General features: G+C 44.6%; 1 protein-coding gene across 1 annotated transcript; it reads right to left on the minus strand.

Moving 5' to 3' along the window:
• Positions 1–923: 923 nt before the first annotated feature.
• RNASEL (ribonuclease L) lies at positions 924–14,211 on the minus strand. The gene is made up of 7 exons (XM_037145650.2): positions 14,123–14,211; positions 10,786–12,442; positions 9,346–9,431; positions 7,985–8,190; positions 5,967–6,099; positions 3,400–3,533; positions 924–2,722 (listed from the first exon to the last, which is right to left on the minus strand). The coding sequence occupies exons 2-7, from the start codon at positions 12,266–12,268 to the stop codon at positions 2,563–2,565; spliced, it is 2,202 nt and encodes a 733-aa protein (XP_037001545.2). The 5' UTR covers positions 12,269–12,442; positions 14,123–14,211; the 3' UTR covers positions 924–2,562.
• Positions 14,212–17,345: the final 3,134 nt, after the last annotated feature.

The following is a 17,345-nucleotide window of genomic DNA, read 5'->3' on the forward strand; positions in this document are numbered from 1 at the left end:
GTGAGGAGATAGATTTTTAGTCATTATTGCTTCAAACATTTCTTTTCTTCCTTTCTTTCTGGTTTTCACAATAATTAGCAACCTTCCGAAACAGAACTCATGAGGCCACATGGTTTCCCTGTTGAATTCTACCCGACACACTAGTTCTCTACAATCGCTGTCAGAGGGTAGAAGCAGAGGAAATGCCTCTTACTTCACCCTGTGGGGCCAGCGTTGCTCTAACACCAAACCCGGACAAAGACATCGGAAGGAAAGAAAACCACATCCCTTACATGTGTGGTGGGATTAACCGTGAACCATTTGGCCCTGGTGATTTCTGTTTTTGAAAGTTATTCCTTATTAATTGAATTTCTTGAGCAGATATAGGCCTATGTAGATTGCCTGCTTTCTCTTGGGGAATGCTTGAGAATTGTGTCTTTCAAGGAATTGGTCCTACTTATCACATTTGTGGCATAGAGTTGTCCGTAGTAGTCCTTTATTATCCTTTCAGTGTCCGCGGCTTATTGATATCATGGATCTTTTCAAAGAACCAGCTTTCAGTTTCATTGATTTTCCCTATTGACTTCCTGTTTTTAATTTCATTGATTTCTACTCTGAGTCTTCTTATTTATAATTTTCTGCTTAGCATGGATTTAATTTGTTCTTCTTTTTTTCTAGTTTTCTACTTACTATTGATAATATCATATCTATAAATATTCCAATGAGTTACTATTTACTATTATTTACTACTTATTTACTATTAATAATATCATATATATCTCCCAATGATTATAAGATAATTATGTCATAATCATGCATCTTTTAAAACCAAAAGTTTAACCTCAATTATTCCAAGTGTTGGGATTACTTGGTGGCATTTATTTTCTTCTCTAAAATTAACTTTCCTGCAATGAACTGAAATTAAATATACAAACACATACAAATCTCACATATTTCAAGTACCAACTACAATTTTTTATTTATAAAGGGAAGAAGTTACATGCTTCAAGTAGCTCCTTGGAGTGTTATTCATATTCCTAAGAGGAAGTGAGCTAAAAACAAGCCAAAAGGAAATGTTTAGACAATTTTTAACATCTTAACTTGATAGTGCATTATACAGTCACTTAAAATAATTACAATAAATCAATGATATTGTTTTTAATATAATAAGTTTAAAAAGCAACATCAGAATGAAATAATACACTCGGTTGTCAATTATGCAAAACTCTCCTATGCTTGTCAACCAAGTCTGAGATAGAACATGGAAATTGTGAAGTTCATCATCGTAATGAGAGTGTGGCTGTTTCTTACTACTGATCCCTCCACGGTATTATTTATCAAATAATATAAATTAGATTTTTAACAAAACACTTCCATCACATCTGTTTATATTCTCTTTACATATATCTTCTTAATATATATCATAATATACAAGGTGGGGAGAAGCAACCTCTGATGTGGCTTTGGGTGCCAAGGAGTCAGAAAGAGCCCCCTGACTGAGGTGTGGAAGGCGAGGGTGTTCAGAGGACTTCTGAGGGGGCAAAACTGGAAGTGGCTCACTACAGATCCCAAATCAAAACAGCAAACCCAAGTCATACGTGGTGAGATGGCCCACATGCTCCTTGGGCCCGGGCCCCGAGCCAGTTCCAAAGTGTCCCAGCCCCTTAAGGCAGTTTCTCAACCTCAATACCACTGGTACTTTAGGCTGGGTAACTCTTTGATGTGGGGGGCTAGCCTGTGCATTGTAGAATGTGTGGCAGTATCCCTGACCTCCATGTACTAGGTGCTAATAACCCGTACTAGGTGCGGGGTTATTAGCACCTCCAGCTTTGACAACCAAAAACATCCAGAGACACTACCAAATGGCCCCTGAGAGGCAAAATTGCTCCCAGTTGAGTGCTACTGCCTTAAATCCATAGAAAACCAGTGCAGGCCATTCTAGAGGGAATGAAATTCATAAATAAATGAGTGTCTTGACTTGTGCTCAATAATGAATGAATGAATGAATGAATGAATGAATGAATGAAGCCACCAGGAGCCCTTTTGACAGATTCCTTTTAGGTTTCATCCAGATGATCCCTGGACTAGTAATGAAGTTCTAAGATGCCTTCGTAAGAGGTAACAACACCACCTCCACCCATACAGTGCTCTGTACCAGTCGTATGGTCTGAGGCGAGTAGTTTAAACTGAGTCTCAAGTTCATCAGTTCTTAAATGGGGATATTAACCCATGTTGCAAGACCATTGGGATAATTACATGAGATAATTGGTATAACATACAGTAAGTATTAGAGGTTTAGGCACTCACTTCTTCAGTGCAATAGACAAGAGGAATCTCAGCAGGATGCCCTTCCAGCTCCTGCCTCTGACTTTTCCCCCAAGAGCACCAGGGTAATTTGGGCATATACTTTTTTTAAATTATAAATGTATAGGAAATGCTGGGCACATTGCCAGGAACGGCCATCAGCCATCCAACTCATCCCTCGCAAGCATCCAGGTTAGTCAAGACGCCCAGAGAGCTGTGACTTGCCCAGGGTCACACAGCTAATGAGGAACTGCTGAACTCAGAAGGCTCGGTCAGCACTCACAGCTGGCTAGCCTGCTGGCCACCATCATCCCCATTGTGCACTTTGGGGAAATGCCTTTTGTACTCTGTGTTCCGTAGTTGTAGGTAGATGTAGATGATCAGATCAGGAAATTTCTTCTGAAAATACTGGGAAGGGTCTTGAATTTTCGACTTCATTCTGAAATGAAATGTAAATATGTTGATGTACATGCCCCAAATTCTTGCCCCCTTCATAGCACATGGCCTGGAGATCACTGTGCCCCTTGATTTCTATGGCAGAATGAATGAGGACTTGGGGATCTGACAGAGCAAGAGTCATCTCCGGACTCTTCAACTGATTGTGCAAACTTGGGCAATGTGATCATTGTGAACCTCAGTTGCATCATCCATCCATAAAATGGGCTTACTACAATTGCACAACCCCTTATCTACCTTTCCAAAAATCAAAAAGAGCCCTAGCAACTGCGACAACTTTTTTAAATGAGTTTGCAGCTAACATTTTGGCAACAAAAGCTGATTTAACTAACATGGGACTACTTTGTAGACTTTTATAATGTTACGTTCTTTATACCCAGCTGTCCCTTCCCTGTGTCTCTTCACACAAGGGAGTCACTAGCCTTCTGTTGAAGGGGACTCAGCCCAAGTTAAAAAGGAAGATGAGAGCCTGCTGGCTACATCCATCGTTCATTGTAAGACCCTGATAAGGGCCCTTTTCCGGGCAGAGGGGAGGAGTTACTTTTCTTTCATCGAAATTAATTTTGTTCTTCCCATCAAATAGCAGATACAAATTTAGGACTGGATTTTTAAATCTTCCTCATTACGTATATGATGTAGAAGAATGAAAACAATACTTACCTTATATTTTTTTTTTCATCAATGTGTTCCCCCAAATTCCGGATGAACTTTAGCAGATCCCCGACAGTATCTTTATAAAAATTGCAGTTTTTTTTATAAAACTCATTCATTTTTTCCATAACATATTCGTCAATCTAAACAAGAAAACATTACACACAAAAAAATGTGGTAGCAATGCAAAATAAATCCTGGTGGAAAACAAAAAGGCAAAATGCAAATTCGACCATGTGTTAACATTGCTAATTTAACAAGCAATGCTAACCACAGTGGTGTTTGGATGTGGTACTATTGGTAACTTTAAATTTGTCTCTCTGTTTTCCAAGTGAATTGTTTTCATAAGAAATTAAATATATTAAAACATGGTTTAGAAAATCTTCGGCCACTATACTAGGAAGTGTGCTTATTATACTACCCCATCTTTTCATCTTTGCGGCCCCCCTTCCAAGTTCATACTTGATTCCACTTCCTCAAAGCTGACACCAGACAGGCAGCCACTGCCAAAGTGACTGTGGTTGGTTTCTGCTTCCTTTTCTTTAAAATTATATTCCCCCCCAAAAAATTATATTCCCAAAGGGGTTACAGGTTTCTCCTCGCCTCCACGTGTCCCAGAGTGACTGCTGTCACGTGAATGCCTTCCTCTTTGTGCCGGCATCTTTGTAGGTAGTGTCATATTTAGAAAAAGTTTGGAGTAAGGGAACATGATGTCACAACCACAAAGCCATACGTCCCTTAGGAAGAGTGACTGGTGACTGGACCAAGACTAGAGGAGACCCACTGAGACTGCCCATGTGTTCTATATGCAGAGCACACGTGGGAAATGCTGAGCAATGTGTATATGGGGGGTGGGGCATCCCAATGAAGAAAGGCAGGAAATACGCTGGAGAACTTGGCTGTGGACCTGAGCTGCCCCAAACTGTACCACCAGGAAAATGGGCAAGCGACTAAAGTCAACAGAAAAAAGTCTCAAATGAGAATTTAAAACTATAACTCTTGAAATTCATCAAAATTGAATATAAGTCAATGCAGTTTAGGGGGAACAACCCATGAATTGGGGAATAAAAGAATAGGTTTCTCTTCCGAACTCTGCTCATCTCTTGCTTTCCAGTCCCAAGTGTTTGGGGTTGCATCCCTGAGCCTCAATTTCCTCAGCAACAATGACTTGGTGGACCATTGGCACCAGCTGCAAGTCCTGCTGAACACCTTACTGGCTCTGTGCCTTTGGAAAAATTGTCTTTGCCCACCTGCAAAATGGAGATACCGGCCTCTGTGGTTGTTTTAAGGATTAACTGTGGTGACTCCCACAAAGTCCTCAGAACTATAGCTACCCTATAACTTACGCTAACTATCACTAACTATGCTCTCGCTTCAAATTTCTCTGTTTCTACAAGTTTAAGTTCCAGCTGAAGTTTTATAGATATTCACATGAAAAAGAGTCACAGCACACCTACTCCATGTCAGGAAGAGAAAAACGGACAGGATAACAGGTGGTCTCTGCCTTGTGGAATTTATGGGAGAGCAGGAAGATGAATGTTAAAGCTAGCAATTATGAATGTGGTGTGCAGCCTGGAGTCAAACGAGGGAAGGAAAGCAAAATGAGACCCAACAACAAAGTATGTAAAAAACACAGTCCAAGGTCGTCTGAGATAGGGAAGTGGTTGGTCTCGGCGACTTCAGGATTGTGGATTCTCTTGTAGTGTTGTGCCCTGTCTCTGGGTGCCCAGCAGGTATCACACGCCATTGTTTCTATGTGGCTTCTGGCCCCACATGGACCAGGTCATACTCTATGTGTACCCATGACCTCCCATGAGCCTAGCACATACCTGGTACTCAACAGACGTGTTCTAATTAACACTAATGAAACTTCTTGACTAGATCAAGATGGTGATTAATTTTGATGTCCCACTATATTTAGTTCAAGTTAGGTGGACCTTTTCTGGAAAAGGAGGAATTTGAAAGATCATCTCTTCTTCACACTCTGTTCTGTCAGGGATGGAGGTGTGTTATGAAAGCTGGGCTGGTCACAGGCAGCAGAGGCCCTGGACTGAAAGGCCTCTGTGGAGCACCTCCTCTGGGCTAAGCCCCATTTAATCAGTTGCTCTTGTTACTATGGAAATAGGATCACAGAACAAGTCTTGAGAGAAAGAGCCACAGGAAGCAAAAAGGGGCTGGGACTAGAGTACCCTAAAGAGGAGTCTAGATGGGAGTCTATCAGGAAGGCTTGACCTCTAAAAGGGAGGGCAGAGACCCAAAAGGGAAGAGGGGACTCGGATGGGGTGGAAGAGAAGGGAAATTCCCTCTTTCATCTGTTGGTTGGGCCAGACCAACGGTATAAAAAAATGTTAGAAAAGCTATCATAAAACATGACCCAATAGGAACAAGTATAAAGGACACATGGACAAAAACTAACGGGTGGAAATGGGAGGGAGGTGGGGAGCACTAGGTGGGAGGGGCTGGGATGGAAGTAAAAGACAGAAAACTATACTTGAACAATAATTAAATTTAAAAAAAGAACATGACCCAGCTTCTTATTTCTGAAATGACTCTCAGACCTTGGGAACTGTCCATACCTTAGAGGTCCACTGGTAAAAACTTTTGGAACAATCTGGTGGTCCAGGCTGCAGGAGTTGGAGGATATTGCTGTTCAGATTCCGAGTTTTGATGTCAGATTCATTGCCCACGTCCCTAAGGGTCCTATAGCGGCTGAGGGTGACAGAATTATCATGGTCATTTAGCCTTTCCACTGTTTCCAGAAAGAGAACACTTGTTAGATTTTGATTTTTCATAAAAGTAGTAAAACTGTAATAGGGTACAGCCAAGGGGGGCCCCCAAATAGGGATTTGTAATGGGGTCCAGAACTTAGAATGTCCGGGAACTATTAGAAAAAATATATATAGGATATCCTCATCTCCATGAGTCTGAGCTGGGGGATGGGACACATGGAGCAGGGCCATCGAGAGCTGTTTTGAACAGCAACAGCTTTGCAGCTAACCTCTGCTGTGGTCATTTAACATATCTATAACCTTTAACTGGACTCATAGATATGTTAAATAGCTGTGTCCATGCTTTGAGCCAGGGGGATGAAACCGACTTCCACCCATGATGTGACTGAGAAGCAACTCCCCTGGTTACAGCGCCTGTGAGAGAGCTTGGAGATGATTGGCTCCATGCCATGGGCTCCATGCCAGTAAAGCTGGAAGAGGACAGGAATGCTGGCAGGTGTGACTGATTATAGGAGGAGTTGGAAATGAGGCTGCAGAGAAGACTGGCTCTGGGACTTAAACCCAGGCACAGCAGCCATGGCAGGGGGACCACGCGGTTTTGGCTGAGGGGTGACACTGCAGCTTGGGCAAGAGTTGGGGCCACATGGCTTTGGGTTGCTCCCTTTTGCCACATGACTTAGGAAGCAGGAGAGACTTTGCCTGGAAGAAGAGGGGTGAAAGGACTCTTGCTGGTGGGCCATGAGGAGGTGCCACATGGCTTTGGATTAACTGGAGATTGTGGCAGTGACACAGCTGATGGTGCCAGGAGCCTGCATCATGGACTTCTACTTCTTTTCCTGAGATATGGTACCCCAGACTTGGCAGAGGGAGAAGGAAGGACTGTGCATCTGTGGGTACTCTAAAGGACTTTAGTATTTTAATAAAGACATTAAGTCATTACTCTAAGTCTGTATAACTTTTAAATAAATAATTCGTTTCCTTTTCACCAATCTCTGGCATTGAGAGATGTCTTTCCCCTGGCAAGGGGCAAAGCAAACCTAGTATGGAGGGGGAACCCCCGGAGAAAGAGGGGGGGTCCTTTTGGTAACAGTACATTGTTCACACCCCCCCCAAAGTCTGTCCTGTAACAAAACTATGTCTTTAAATTTCTGCCCTGTCTGATGTGGCTCAGCAAACTGAGTACCAGCCTGCAAACCAAGGGTCTGCTGGTTCGATTTCCGGTCATGGCACATGCCTGGGTTGTGGGCCAGGTCCCCAGTGGGGTATGCGTGAGGGGCAACCACACATTAATGTTTCTCTCTTTCTCTTTCTCTCTCCTTTCCTCTTTCTCTAAAAATAATAAGTAAAATCTTTTTAAAAATCTATTTCATAGAACAGAAACTTATTTTTAAAAAAATAAATAAAATTTCTGCATAGTAAAAGATGGGAACCTGTCTCCCTCGCTCCTCTCTCTCTCTCTTTCTTTCTCTCTCTCTCCCCGTCACCTTCAAAAGACAGAACCAGAACCCAAAGAGGTCAAGTCACCACTCCAAGGACACACAGCCAGGAAATGACCAGCTAAGAGGAAAGCGGAGTCTGCAGATTCTCACCCTGACTCCTGCCTATGCCACCTCACTGTGATGAGTAATTTCCATATTAACTTGACTGAGCACAGGGTGCCCAGATTCAACATTATTCTGGCTGTGTCTGTGAGGGTGTTTCCAGGTGAGACTGGCATTTGAATCAGTGGGCCCCGTGAAGCGGATTGCCCTCTCCAGTATTATATATGTATTTCTGTTGGTTCTGTTCCTCTAGGGAAGCCTCACCAATACACTCACTGTGTCACCATTCCGGGGCCCTGTGACATGCACTTAAGTTCTACTTACCTCTCCCAAGTCCAAAAGAAAGGGTGACCCAGCAGGTCTCTCAGATGGTTCTTCTCATTCTCCCCAGGGCAGAACAGGTGCTGAATGAGGTTCTGACTTTCCTCACTTGGAGAATGTTGAATCACCTCCTCATTACTTTGAGTCTTCAGGGTCTCAAAAGGGACATCTCCCTTCCTTACCACGTATAGGACCAGCCGCCCAAGGGCCTGCACGAAAACCACCAATGAAGCCAAAGGTGCTTAGGAATGACCACTTCATTGGGTAACCTTGGAGTGTGTGGTGCAGAATAGGGGCAAATGGAAAATGGGAGGAATCTCAAGGAGCCCACAGGCTGGTTAGGGAGGGAAGACACAGGTTTGTGCATAGAGAACTCATCAAGGCATTATGTAGTCCTCACAGCTACAGCTTATAAGGAGCAAAAGATAATCCTGGGCCAGCACTGCCAGGGCAGACTGCCTCGAGAAAGAGGGATGTGAGCTGGACCTCCAAATATGGGTGGAAATTAGATAACCAGGGGAAGGAGAGAAGGTTTTAAATAAGGGAGTGCCAGGAGCTGGGAACTGGGACTTTGACTTGGGGCTATGTGAGGTGGCAGGTAAAGGAGCCAGTCCAGGACAAATAGGACACAGTGATGACCCCAAGGGTTAGGCCATGGCAGGGAGGAAAGGCCAAGAAGGAGGCCAGCACAGGAACGCCTGAATCAGGCAAGAAATCTGGAGTCACCGAACCACCAAGTCCAGACCCAGGGATGGATTTCATTCTTGAAAGTTCAACACAGTAGAGAATTTTGCAGAGGAAATCTGCCTTGACCAGGTCAGAATCAATGGGGAGCTTTAGTCGGCAAGGGCTGGGCTCTGTCTCTTCTCAGAGGAAACAGTTATTTCAGTCCAGCTTTTGGCCAAACGTAGACTCTTTAGAGCAGGGATCCCTCCAGGCTGTTTCAGAGGGCCTTAGTGTCTGGCCCTCTTTGGAGTTTGAATGGAATAGCAAAAGAAATCTTATTTACTTGGTCCTTGGGCAGAAAACGCCTCCTGCAGGAATTCTGGAGATGTTTTTTGGGGCATACCTCCTAGAGGTCGTATGAGAAAGGGTGTGGAATGCTCAATTTATTTACTTGTGTAAATAGTGGAGAAAGAAAAGAGATCCAAAGAGACGGAGAAAGAAGCCACAATGACAACCAGTCCACACCAACCCAGGGAAATGCCCTGGTCTGCAAGGGAGCAACAGTAGTCAGCACCAGGGGAGTGACTTCAAAGTTCTTCCCTTCCTGGTTCAAATAGGAACACCCTCTCATTGGCCACAAGAAGTGAGGTAATGAATGAATAAGGAAGCAGAAAGATAGAAAAGACCACAGAAATTACCTCTAGATCGCTCTTGGTTTTCTCTGGCTCTCCAGCCCACTTTCTGCTTTTGTCAAAATCTGCCAGGCGCACAGCATTCTTGGAATCTAAGGGATAGTTTGTCAAGGTGCATCGAAAATCCTCATCCTTCGTGTTGTCATTTATTTAAATAAATATGTAACAATATGCAACCCATCATCTCTACAGAAGGAAATAATAAGTCTTATATCTGCATTGCTATTTACTCCTCAAAACACAGACACTGTGCCATTTGATCTATCCATTATCTACAAATAGCAGGTCATATATATATATTTTTTTTCCAAGCCAGAGAGTAGGAGCAAAGAGCACAGATTCATAAAGGAGTTATCAGCAGAATTAAGGTGACACCCTATGGCCAAAGAACAACTAGCCAACAAGGCTCTACGCCCAAGATTGCCTTAGCAAAACACTCCACAAAACTGAGCCCACTCACCACAGCCCACTATGACATTGTCATCAGTTACCGTGGGCCCACCCTGGGCTTGTAATGAGTCACTGCCTCCCTGCCCTGAAATGACAGCAGAGCGAGGCAGTGATTTGTCCTCAGAGAAGTGGCTCCTCCTCCTTGCTTAATGGAGTCTGAGAAGGATGACAGCCAGAGCAATTGTGTGCTTCTCAAAGCCCTTTTATTTTGAACTTAGAAATCAGCATGTGTGGGCCCTGACTGGTGTGGCTCAGTGGACCGAATGCCAGACTGCAAAGCAAAGGGTCACCAATCTGATTCTCAGTCGGGGCGATATGGTTAGGTCAATATCCATAGGACCTATCCAAATTTCTTGTATCATAATATGTTCAAAAATAAATGCTAAAATTTATTTATAATACAAAAATCAAGTATCTAAATATAAATAAATAAAAATCGAATGAAGAAATTAAAGTGAAAGGGTTTCCCCTGCCCCAGAAAGTTTGGGCCAAAAATGTGGGTGCACCTTATACACGGCAAAATACGGTAGTTTGTTTTGGGTTTGAACCAGTAGATGCTACCTGTTCTGCCCTTGGAGTCTGTTTCACTGTGTCACATCTTGTCTTGGCATCCCCAATTTTGACTTCAGTTTCGCCATTAAGTTTCAAAGTAACTGCCACCTTGTCTGAGGGGACACACCTTCAGGATTCTCTGACTGGAAGACTCCTCTAGGAATCCAAATTTCTGGAGCTGGCTCCATTCAGGACATACTTTTATATTTGTATTTGCCCAGGGAATGTGAGGTGAGCTGGTATTCCATCAGCACCTGCGACCTCCAGGAGGAGGAAGGGTTGTAACTGGAAGCAGAAGAGACTGCACTGTAACTAAAACTTTGTTGCATTAACCCTCAAAGTGGATAATTTACATTTACTCTAGTCCTTCCCTATATACAATGGAAACACTTTCCTTTCGTCAATAAAGATCCCATAATTCCTATGAGATGACAGGGGACTCACCTATTAAGACGTTCCGTGGCTGCAGATCCTCATGCGTGTACCCACATGACAGGTGTAACTCAGCAACAGCCTTAAATATGGATAAGAGGATGTTTCGGGAAAACTCATCTTCCTCATTTTCCACAGCCTCCTCCTGTCTGTGCTTGGCCAAGTGCATCTCCAGCGTCTGCTCACAGAGCAAGACACACACATACAGAAGGCCCCTGTCCTGCTCACTCCCATAGAATGTCACCAGGTTACTGTTCGTGCGGATGCTTCGCAAACAGGACACTTCGTTTTGGCCACGAGTGCTGTTTTCGTGGAACCGTTTCACAGCTACCTCTTGCCCTTCGTACAACCCCAAGTAGATGCCCCCTTCCGAAGTGTCAGCAACTTTGTATTCTTCGTCAATGAAGATCTTGAGTTTGCCAATCATAGGGCGGTATATCTTGTGGAGATGTTTCAGGGCCGGCCCCCAGTGCGAGCTGTGAGGCTCCCAGTCCACAGCAGGGGGTCGATAGTTTTCTTTGGCTCCGTGGTCCAGAAGAAGCTTTTCAAGGGCACTGTCGTAACAGCGCCTCGCTAACCGAAGAAGGTCCCCGCAATCCGTGCGGGCTCCCTTGCTACACAGCAACTCGGCAATCTCCGTCCGCTGGAGCTCGACAGCCCACAGCAGCGCTGTCTTGCCCTCCCTGTCTGTGTCATCGATCTCTATGTGTTCTTGCTCCAGAAGCATCTTCACCACATTCAAGTGATCGTTTTCCACTGCCAGAATCAGGGGCGTCTTCCCTTTTTCTCCCCTCACGTTGATGTTAGCCCCGTGGGCCAAGAGAAGGTGAGCGATGTTCATCGCCACGTCACTCTTCTTGAGGTTTGCGAGAGCGTGGATCAGAGCACTTCTGCCCATATTGTCACAGGCATTCACATCTGCCCCCATCTCGTCGAGGAGGATCCTCAAGGCCTCTACATGTCCCTTTTTAGCAGCATCCATGAGAGCTGTAGCCCCTCCCTTTTTAAGCTTCTTTTGGTCCTCCATAGTCTCTCGACCCAAATTCACCTCTGCTCCATTCTCATATAGGAATCGCAAGGCTTCGACCTTGCCATACCAAGCGGCTTCCATGAACGCTGTGAAGCCATGGTGATCACGCTCATTGACCTGGGCGCCTTTAGAAAGCAGAAGCTTCAGCAGCTGCACATGTCCCACAATCCCAGCAACGATGAAGGGAGTGGCCCCATTCCTCTTCCTCAGACAAGGGTCCGCACCGTGACAGAGCAGAAGATGCACCATGTCCTCCCTTCCGATCTTTACTGCATTGTGCAAAGGGGACCAGCCCCCTTCCTCTTCCTGGAAATTGACATCAGCCCCTTCTTCCAGCAATTGCTGGACCCGCTTTATGTCTCCTCTGACAGCTTCTATCAACAAATGACTGTTGTCCCCTGAAGTCCTCCGATGGCTGGAGGGTGTGGGTCTCTCCTGGGGGTGGTGACGGCTGTCCGTCTCCATGATGGTAAGTTCCACTGGTTACAACCTTCTGCCTTTCTTTGAGAAAATAAAAACTTATCTTCTTGGGACTTGATCAAAGAAACACAGAGCTCTAAAAACTCAGTAGGGATTCTCTGGCTCCAGATCAGCAGTATGAGGAAGGACAACGCTCTTGGGAGTCTTCTGACTTTACACCTGGAGACAAAAGAGGTACTTTGTGACTTTATAATAGTCAGAAATGCTTGAGCTCGAGAAATGAATTTTACTAGCAACTTTTTCAAAGTACATTTACTCATTTATTATAGAACTTTGTATTACATGATATCATGAATATACATGAATTAAAATTATGAAAATTATTCCTCTGTAATCCCACAAACATTGTGACTGTTTAAGAATATTTCTATAGACTTTAAAAAAACAGTCGGAGTCATGCTGTGTAAGTAACTTTGTGTCCTTCATTTTCATTTAACGCCACACCATACATCATTTCCTGTTATTTTATTATAAAGTCTTTTCAAACATTTTTAATGGCTGTGTGATAGGTCATCATTTGTTGTTTTATTTACCTATTACTGAGCAGTTTTTTAAAATAATTTTTAAACACAATTTTTTAATGAGAATTTTTAAACAATCCTAAAAAGTGTTGCTGCAGCAAATTTACCTCATTTTACTTTGTTTTCTTATGCTAGATCTTACCATAGATTTCTTATGATAGATTTCAAAGAATTGAATGATTAATTAAAGAAAGGATATGCTTGTTTTTAGGATTCTCAACCTATATTAATAAATCTCTTTTCATGTTATTTAAACACACTCTGACTAGAAGTAGAGAGCCTTGTTTAAAAAAAAAGAAAAAGAACACTCATTTAGTTAAAAAATGCAGCTGTGTCCACTTGCGTTTCTTGTGCCACAGAAAGGCCAGCCACTCTCAGAGTGTCCCCGGGCTTGTGCGTGTCTGTTGTGCACACCATGAGCTCCTATCCACACTAGTTTAAAGAGCGGAGACTCAACCTCAGCAAGACCTAGTTCTGAGCTCCTACCCATATAACTGTCGACTATTAGATCCCGATTGTGTAACTTTCGCTTACGGAGTCTCCATTTTCTGTTCCCTCAAATGGGGGCAGCAGTGAGCATGGTCACCTGTGTAAAGTGCGTTAAAATAGGGGTGTGGCAGATATTAGGCTTTTCGGTAAATGGTGGGGCTAGTTATGCCCCTTCATTAAAAACTGTTCACGAGTCCTGTCCCCTCCACGCATGTGCACAGACACACTGCACAAACAGGGAACCCGGGAGCATCAGTTTAGTCCAACTGCCCTAGAGCAGACCCGAGCAATTTAGATCCAGTGTAAGTAAGCCTCGCTGCACCTGCTACAATCACAGAGCCATACTTTCCTGCTGTCTTGCCGCTCTGTCCCAGAGTCCCCACCCTCTGCAGTCTAACTCCATGGTGCTCCATAAGCAAAATCGCCCAGCAATGGACTCTTTGAACCAAATGTTTCTGTTACAACCGAGATTGGCCAGTCCGAGTAAAGGAGCAGAGAAGGAAGGAACCCCTGAGTGAAAAATATCCAAGTAGAGAATAAAGACATCCCAGCAAAAGCACCGGAAGGAATTACACTGCTTTCAGTTTCATTTTCCCCGTTTGACCAGAGGTGCTGGTAAACAGAGCCAACTTGAATAAATCATGTGTGGGTTGTGGCAGAACTCCGTGCCCTCGGGAAGGTTCAGGACCCAAGGGTCCTGGGGCAGCTGTGCTTCTCCTTCTCCTGGAGTCTCACACCCTCTTCCCCCTCCAGTCCCCAAAGCCCAAGGAATCCTTCAAAAAAAGAACTTCTCAACTGTTTCCAACTCTCCTCCTTCTGCCCCGCTTACCTTCTCCACTCAGACGCCTCCTCTGTTGCTTTTTGTCAGCAACTAATCTCCAAACACTGTAGCCAGCCAGAAAAAACTCCTTCCAGTCAGTCCGGTGCCAGGGGGGCGGAGCCAAGGAAGGAGTGACCAAGGTGCCAAGTAAATGCACACACCCACTCCAGCAGGGACAGCCTGGGCAGAAGATGCTTTTTTTTTTTTTGGTAGGTTAGAGGGTATAAAAACAGATGGAACTTTTATACTCCTAGGAAAAGTGTGGTGGCCCTTCTGGGACTGGTTCTGACCGATTTGACGTACAAGGTCACGCTGCTCACCTCTCAGCCTTTTAGGTCACAGCAGCCAGCTCTGTCCTTCCCACGTTATTGCAAATCCCCTGTTTCCTTGGAGGAAACAAATGGAAAATAAACATTTGTTGAGCACTGATTTGGGGGCCTGGCGCCATGCTCATTGCTTTGCCAATGACATGGTCCCAGTTACTCCAAAACAGTCCTGCAGAGGATGAAACGGAGGCTCAGCAAAGTGAAGGAAGCTCTAAGTCAAAGCCGCCTCACCAGTCTGGGCCACGCTCGACTCACTGTCCTCAGAGGGCATTTTGCTGGCATTCTGGAGACCTGGCTCTCCAGCCAGGGCAGTGGCTATTTATAATTCATCATTTCTAGAGCTGTGGCTATTTAACTGAGTGACCTCGGGTGGGTTTGCTTAACAACGTTGGGTCTCAGTGCTCTCCTGTAATATGATTTTTAAGTTTCTTCTCTGCTCTCGATGTTCTGCTCTTGACCATGTCCCTAGCACTGAGCTACAGTGGGAAGTACTTCTGTCCTCAGAGAATATCCGGTCTTGCTGAGGTGATAAACCACGGAGAGAGTCATGGATGGCGAGCAGAATGTGGTTACATGATTGATGTTCACCAGGGTCATGCCATCCAGACGCTGGGTCTTTATCAGCCCCTCCACCCCAATGACACCCAAACCTTCTTCTCTAGCCCTAGCCTCTCTACGGATCTTGAATTTGCCCCAAACAGAGACCTCAGTCACCTCTCCCTCAGTCTGCTCCTAATCTTTCTCCGTCTCCATATATGGCAGCACCGCTGGCTGCTAGTCTTCATCTCCGTACCAGTACCAAGTCCTCTACTACCACCTGCAAAGCAGTGACTAACCTCAGCCCCGGTCACTGTTTATCGTGAGGAACTGTTGGCTCACCTCCTAGCCTCTCACCTAGTGTCTGGTTACCTGCTTCACTGACTCACCATAGTTTGCAGGACAAAGTTCAAAACACTTAATCTGTCATTTATTGAGCTGTCCCTGAAGACACTGATATCATCAGTGGCTATTCTAAATACTAAATGCAAGCTCCTCAAGCAAGTTCTTCATGGAACGTGCATCTCAGTGGGCAGAAATAGATCATAAGCAGTTGCAAAATGCAACATGTAACATGATTTCAAGTTGTGCTACGGTCCCCGCCTGCCCCTGTTCCCCACGGGCATCACCACTACTACCGTCCGGTTCTCCATCACATCACACCGCTTCCCGCCCTCAGGTCTCCGCACAAGTTGCTTTTGTTGCCTGAACTAATCATAACAGTAACAAGGAGGTTGGTGGTGATGATGTTAGCAAACATTTATGTAGCTCTTTCGGATGCTCCAGGAACTATCCTGAGCTTTTTATATATATTACATTACCTAATCAAACCCTTATGAGGTAGGTACTATTTCTTTGAATTAAAAAAAATATGTTTGCTGATTATAGAGAGAAAGGAAGAGGGAGAGAGAGAAACATCGATTGGTTGCCTCCCATATTCACCCCAAGCAAGGAGCGAACCCACAATCTAAGGACGTGCCCTGACCTGAAATCAAACCTCCAACCTTTTGGTGTTCGGGACAACGCACCAACCAACTGGCCCACAGCCGCCAGGGCGGCACTATTTTCAAACCCACGACACAATGAGGACACTGAGGTACGAAGCGATTAAGTTAACTTGTCCTGTTCTCAGGAGTTGGGCCGCATCACGGGACGACACAGACACGGATGCCTGCCCTCATTCTGCTGGAGAAGGGAGACAATGAACGAAATAAGTGAATTGTGCACAATTTGTTTCCTGGGGAAAATTCTACAGAGAATAATGTGGTGGGGTGAGAAGGGTTGAAGGTCAGATGGAAATTTTAAGTCAAGAGGTACATTTTCTTTTCTTTTTTTAATTTATCTTTAGAGGGGCAGGGAAGGAGAGAAATATCAGTGTGTGGTTGCCTCTCGTGAGTCCCCTGCTGGGAACTGGCCTGCGACCCAGGCGTGTGCCCTGACTGGGAATCCAACTGCAATCCTTTGGTTCGCAGGCCCGCGCTCAATCCACTGAGCTACACCAGCCAGGGCAAGAGGTACATTTTCTTAGTAAGGGAGACTCTAACGTCATGCTCTGGGCCTGCCTGCACCTCATGCCCTACTCTTAGGGTCATTTTCCGGTTATTTTAAATTTCAATGTTTTTCTTCATAAAGCAATTTGAATAGCTGGACCAATTTGGAAGGTTCTTTGGCAGTGGATTATAATGCCATCAGCACTGAACATGCCCTGAACATTTTTTCCTCTTTACCTTAGAGCTTCCATTTTTTCCCATTTTCCATTTTTACTGAGAAATCATTGACATACATCAATGTATAAGGTTAAGGCACGCAGCACGATGGCTTGATTCACACATGTCATGAAATGATGACCACAACAGGGTTAGCTAACCCCTGTCATCTCCTACACAAACGATAGCAAGAGAAGGAAAAATGTTCTTGTGAGGAGAACTCTTAGGATCTGCTCTCTTACCGGCATTCCTGCGTGTCAGACAGTGGTGCTCACTATAGTGATCATGTTCCATACCACATTGTTGGGGCGACTTTGCCCACAAGCCCCCCCGTCCGCCACAGATGAAAGTAAACACTACCAAGACATAATCTGCTTAGGGAGGAAAGGTGGCCGATCCCTCAAAGGGGAAGGACCTGGAGCCCCTTCCTCCAGGGCTTTTATTGGGTTGTAATACACAGGAATACAGGGCAGCAAGGATCAAACAGTAGATAACATTTCAAAAAAATCTGAGGGCTTAGTCTGAGTCAGGAAAGGGGGTTGCAGAAACTTTAGGAGACATACTCATTTCCTGCTCGGACCTTTATCATATGAATGAAAACACTCTTAGCAAAGCAGGTTCACAGGACTTTTAGGAATTCTTTCTTATGCCTGATTACCCTGG

This window comes from Artibeus jamaicensis, unplaced genomic scaffold (assembly GCF_021234435.1).
Source record: "Artibeus jamaicensis isolate MK-2021 breed Jamaican fruit bat unplaced genomic scaffold, CSHL_Jam_final contig_327, whole genome shotgun sequence".
Classification (NCBI taxonomy): domain Eukaryota; kingdom Metazoa; phylum Chordata; class Mammalia; order Chiroptera; family Phyllostomidae; genus Artibeus; species Artibeus jamaicensis.